General features: G+C 45.9%; 1 protein-coding gene across 7 annotated transcripts; it reads right to left on the bottom strand.

The window, feature by feature from the left end:
* Positions 1-1,236: 1,236 nt before the first annotated feature.
* LOC109779010 (uncharacterized) lies at positions 1,237-4,073 on the bottom strand. Of its 7 annotated transcripts, none has more exons than XM_073496701.1 (5): positions 3,839-4,073; positions 3,330-3,479; positions 3,122-3,212; positions 2,647-2,770; positions 1,237-2,327 (listed from the first exon to the last, which is right to left on the bottom strand). In XM_073496701.1, the coding sequence occupies exons 1-3, from the start codon at positions 3,956-3,958 to the stop codon at positions 3,171-3,173; spliced, it is 312 nt and encodes a 103-aa protein (XP_073352802.1). In that variant the 5' UTR covers positions 3,959-4,073; the 3' UTR covers positions 1,237-2,327; positions 2,647-2,770; positions 3,122-3,170. The 7 variants fall into 7 exon arrangements, with proteins under 7 accessions (XP_073352802.1, XP_040243171.1, XP_073352803.1 ...); XM_073496702.1 differs by having other exon boundaries at positions 2,101-2,354; XM_073496703.1 differs by lacking the exon at positions 1,237-2,327 and adding an exon at positions 2,339-2,546.
* Positions 4,074-5,466: the final 1,393 nt, after the last annotated feature.

Genomic DNA, 5,466 nt, shown 5'->3' on the forward strand with positions numbered 1-5,466 from the left:
CGGAAACCCGAAAGTTGTTTGGAGTCCCGGATGAGATCCCGGACGTCACGAGGAGTTCCGGAATGGTCTGGAGGTGAAGAATTATATATAGGAAGTCAAGTTTCGGCCACCGGGAAAGTTTCGGGGGTCACCGGTATTGTACCGGGACCACCGGAAGGGTCCCGGGGGTCCACCGGGTGGGGCCACCTATCCCGGAGGGCCCCATGGGCTGAAGTGGGAAGGGGACCAGCCCTTAGTGGGCTGGGGCGCCCCCCATGGGCCTCCCCCTGCGCCTAGGGTTGGAAACCCTAGGGTGGGGGGCGCCCCACTTGCCTTGGGGGGCAAGTCTCCCCCCTGGCCGCCGCCCCCCCATCCAGATGGGTTCTGGCCAGCGCCCCCCCTCCCAGGGGGCCTATATAAAGGGGGGGGAGGGAGGGCAGCACTACAACAGCCTTGGGCGCCTCCCTCCTCCCCTGCTACACCTCTCCCTCTCGCAGAAGCTCGGCGAAGCCCTGCCGAGATCCCGCTACATCCATCACCACGCCGTCGTGCTGCTGGATCTCCATCAACCTCTCCTTCCCCCTTGCTGGATCAAGAAGGAGGAGACGTCGCTGCACCGTACGTGTGTTGAACGCGGAGGTGCCGTCCGTTCGGCACTCGGTCATCGGTGATTTGAATCACGGCGAGTATGACTCCGTCAACCTCGTTCATTGGAACGCTTCCGCTCGCGATCTACAAGGGTATGTAGATGCACTCCTTTCCCCTCGTTGCTAGTATACTCCATAGATGGATCTTGGTGAGCGTAGAAAATTTTTAAAATTCTGCTACGATCCCCAACAGCAAGTGCATCAGTTCACCTTGAACAAAATACAGAAGCGCACCATCAAGTTTTCCATCAGTTCGCTTATTAAAAATAGGAAATTGGTTGTGTAAAGAAAACATCAGTTAAGTTAAAAAAAAACTTTTCCATCAGTTCGCTTATTAAAAAATAGGAAATTGGTTGTGTAAAGAAAACCGGAGAACCAATGTTAGCTTAGAAGTTCAGCAGGTAACCCCACACAAGTGCACTCGCTAGAAAATTTGGGGTTTCCTATATTTTATAGACTGCAATTTTCTTGAGTTTTCTATGTTTGCATTACTTAACGTGTATGTATGAAGTATTAAATTCCAATGTGAAATTAGTTAAGTAGTACAATTGGTACTATAAAATACAGTGCAACAAACAATTGGTACTATAAGTTTTTAAAAAGAAGGAAATGGTAAAAATGTAAGTCCATTCAACTATATAAACCATAAAGGTACGATGGTGATGACACCGTCAGTAAGGATAAGGATGCGAAAGGAAATTAAAAACTAAAACTAAAAGAACATCAAGTGATTATTTTTTGAGAAGTACAAACTCTCTAGTACTATAAGTACCATAAATTAAAAATTGCATTAGTTCTGACTCAAGGGACAATAAATTTGCAAAAACAATTGTAGTAGTAAAAGTTCGGAGGAAAAAAACAACTTCATAAAGGAAAAAACCACAAGTTCACAACTACAAAAGTTGTATGTTCAAACATGACGACTCAGATAAGTTTGGGGAAAAACTTAAACAAAAGAAAAACCCACGAAAATTCAAATGGTAAAAGTTCAAGCTGCAAAACGCGAGAAGTCCAAAACATCGTTGCAAAAAAATTTGAGTTTAAAAAAGGAAACACATAAAACATTTTCTTTTCGTAAAATATCATTCAGTTCAATGATATAAATCCATGCAAGTTCGAGGACTATGAAAACCGTAAACCATTGAAAAGTTACGAGGAAAAGCCGTACCAAAAAAAGAGAGTAAAGTCTAGTCTACAAAAACACGCTCAGTACAAAACTATACGGACATCAGTTCAAGTACTTTTTTCGGAACCATTCAAAATTACTCTATGAAAAGTACCTCCTCTGTACAAACACACAAAGAGATCAGCACGAGTGCCACCGCGAGCGCCGCTGTCGTCGATCGCGCCCCGGCGCCCATCATCGCGCCTACGGTGGGGCCTAGGTTGCCAGGAGGGAGGCGGGCAGGTGGAGGGATCGGCCGCGAGCAGCTCGGTCAACGGAAAGGGCAAGGGTAAGTGATTAGCAAGCCCACCCTCATAAAAGTACAGTCAGCCCCGTGTAAAAGTACGACCAAGTGATTAGCAAGCCCACCCTCTCATCTGTGCGCTCCTTATTGATCCGATGGCCCAAGAGTTGAGTTTCCAGATTTTCACTGAATCAGCGTTTTCACATGATCCCTGTCCCTCTGCTGGTTTCGAGTCACCCTTTAGAAGATGCATCGGCGCGGCCTCTCCAGGATCTCGCTGCACCTCCGTCCCCTGCCATGCATCAACTTCCTCTTAGCCCTGCACAGATAAGCAATATAGTACGCGGCATCTGCTTCATGTACTGATTGAACCTATATGGCGGCATAGTCTTATTGCCACAACATCCTCATAGCCCTCCACCTGATGGTAGAACAAGCACTACCAGAATCATGGTAACCCTCATATGTGCCTCGACGGAGTGGAGGCCAGGATCAGAGGGTCCATGACATGCTGTCCATGCCGAGGGTGAACTTCACACAAAATTGCATAACCAAAACATCGCTAGCTAGCGACATGCACACAAGAAAGAGGTCGAGACAAGGAACTGTACCTTTTGTGAAGGAAGCTTGCTCAAACTCAGCCTTCTCGTTGTTAAATCTTTCACTCTATTATAGGCTATTCTCAGCTTCTTGTTTGAGCTTCCCAACTGATTTTGTCTTCTTGACAACTTCTTCCTGAATAAGAAAGCTAACACCTTGGTAAATTCGGACACTCTGTCTACAATATAGGATTAATCAAGTTCAGCTATATCCTGACAAACAATTTATCACACAATCATGGCTATATATGTACTTCTCTTCAGTATATTTTATATCTAATTATGGATGCAAGTATGGGCTGTTGAGCGACGCACCAACCCATCTAGTTAAGTGATATTTGCGTAAAGTGAATGAACTTCTAGTGAAATCTCATTGTTAAAGGAAATGGGTAGCACATCAGCCCACTTGCACCTAGACATACATTGACAAGTACTCAGAGAATATCACAGAACTATGAACAGCAGAGGTGAGAGCAAAGGGGCGTACACTCAAACATATATCTTTACAGAAAACTGCAGTTTTTCAACAAGATATTTTAGTAACGGGGCATCCAACCGAACCACACCACCCTTTTTTCCTGCAAACATAAGTAAAATGAACCTCAAGAGCAAATCACTAGCGGACTGCATTTGCACTTCCATTTATCTTCAGAAAAAACACAAAATAGAGAACTGCAGCAGACGACGGCATGAACCTCGCTGTGCTTGCAGGAGGCCGTCGGGGGGCTGCTGTCGTCTTCTTGTCCCTGGAACTGCCGCGGCTTCCTTCTCATTGGCCGTGGGCAACCGCCGCCAGAGTCGCGGACTTCTTCTTCGTGTCTGGCGGCTGGAGAGACGGAGAATACCTACAGGGGCTGGGTGTCAAATTTGGGCTTTTAAGCTGATGAACGGTCGGTGGCGTCGGGTGGACTGCAGCGTTGGGGTGAGGAACGGCCAGAACGGAGCTCCGCCGGCCACCCGGCCACGGGCTCAAAATCGGGAGGCTCCGGGGTCGCGCGCCCGGCCAGAACGGAGCTCCGCCGGACACCGGCCACGGGTTCAGAATCGGGAGGCTCCGGGGTCGCGCGCCCGGCCAGAATAGAGCTCCGCCGGCCACCCGGCCATGGGCTCGAAAGCAGGAACCGGGCCGGCCGCTCCACTCGCTCGGGAAAGGCGGGGAGGAGGAGGAGAAGGAGGAGGAGGAGGGGGAGTGGAGGGGGCGTACGAGCATGAAGTCGTTCGAGTAGCCGAGAATCTTGGGCGCGTCGACGTCCTGGTGGACGATGTCGCCGCCGGCGTCCGCCCTCGCGAGCGCCGCCGCCGTCGCCCGCGCCCCGGCGCCCATCGCCGCGCCTAGGGTGGGGCCTGGGTTGCCGGGAAGAAGGCGGGCGGGTGGAGGGATCGGCGCAAGCAGCTCCGTCGACGGCTGGAGTGGCCGGCGGAACGGGGAGAGCCCTTTTATTTGCACTTTTAATAAAAAACGATCAGTTCGACGAAATGACATCATCAATACAACCGCTCGAATTCATCAGCTCAAAAAGATAACAGAATAATATTCTGTTACGCGTAACAGAATAGCCCAGATGTATATATATATTTAGCATGGGTGACTATCGGTCCGTCGAGTCTTTTTTTAAAAACTCTCAGCTCACTTGGTGTATATATTTGACCGTTGGTGATGATCGCTCCTCCCTTCATTCTCGAGTGCATTAAACCAAAATGTCTAGCACACGGGAACGAAGGAGAAGCGACCCCAGGACAACAGTCAGCATTCTTCTTCTCTCATATATGGTCGTTACTCCTCCTTCCCCTAGTGCCTAACAAAGGTCGGTGATGGTCGTCACAAGGAGAAGAAAGAGAAACGACCCCCACGACAACAGTCGGGTTTCTTCCTCTCTCATATATGGTGCAGACTTTGTCCCTCACTCATTTTTTATTGTCATGTATGGAGCCTCGATAGACTTAAAGTCAACCCGAAATGTCGTTTAATTATCTTTCTAGAAAATCCAGGCCACTCGATATTTCCTACATATTCTAGCACAAGTCATGCCAAAATTCACGGAAAAATCCGGCATGACCTTTGCTAAAAAAGGACATATCGAACGCCTGAAATTTGCGGGAACGGAAATTAATCAACACTCCGGCAAAACATACGCCACTCAGAGGTGTTACCTGCAAACATGTCCATTTGGGCAAGCACATATCCTATTTGCTTTCAAACTTGATGGTCATTGCATTCAAACTTGATGGTCATTGCATTTCAATGGTTGAAAATATGAACAAAAACATTTCAAAATATCTTATAGGATTCATATTGACATGGAATAATTGCTTTAACTAAAAATGTAAACTAGTTCTATTAATTTTCGTACTAAAAATAAAATAGTTGTATTAATTCAACCAGTTCAATTTAGCACTTACTATAAATAAAAATAAACTAGTTTTTACTAAAAATAAACTAGTTCAACTAGTTCTATTAATTTTCTTACTAAAAATAAACTAGTTCTATTAATTGAACTAGTTCTTACTAAAAATAAACTAGTTCTATTAATTTTTCTTATTACTAATTCTATTAAACACTTACTAAAAAACAGTAAAAAAACTAGTTAGATGAACTCTAAAATTTAACCCTAACTAATTTGATGAACTCTAAAATTTAATGAACCCTAACTAATTTGATGAACTCTAAAATTTAACCCTAACTAATTTGATGAACTCTAAAACTAATTCTATTTAACAACTATTGCCCTAATTTGCATCTAATTTGATGAACCCTAACTAATTAGATGAACTCTAAAATTTAACCCTAAGAACCCTAGCTAGGCAGAGGTAGGGGAGGAGGAGGAGGAGGGC

The sequence above is a fragment of the Aegilops tauschii genome, chromosome 4 (genome assembly GCF_002575655.3).
Source record: "Aegilops tauschii subsp. strangulata cultivar AL8/78 chromosome 4, Aet v6.0, whole genome shotgun sequence".
Taxonomy (NCBI): domain Eukaryota; kingdom Viridiplantae; phylum Streptophyta; class Magnoliopsida; order Poales; family Poaceae; genus Aegilops; species Aegilops tauschii.

Coding starts and splice junctions, on each gene's coding strand:
- LOC109779010 (XM_040387237.3), bottom strand. CDS start 3,958: ATGGGCGCCGGGGCGCGGGCGACGGCGGCGGCGCTCGCGAGGGCGGAC. Junction 3,480..3,838: donor ACTCGAACGACTTCATGCTC/GTACGCCCCCTC, acceptor CAGCCCCTGTAG/GTATTCTCCGTCTCTCCAGC. Junction 2,771..3,329: donor CCTCCTGCAAGCACAGCGAG/GTTCATGCCGTC, acceptor TTTCTTATTCAG/GAAGAAGTTGTCAAGAAGAC.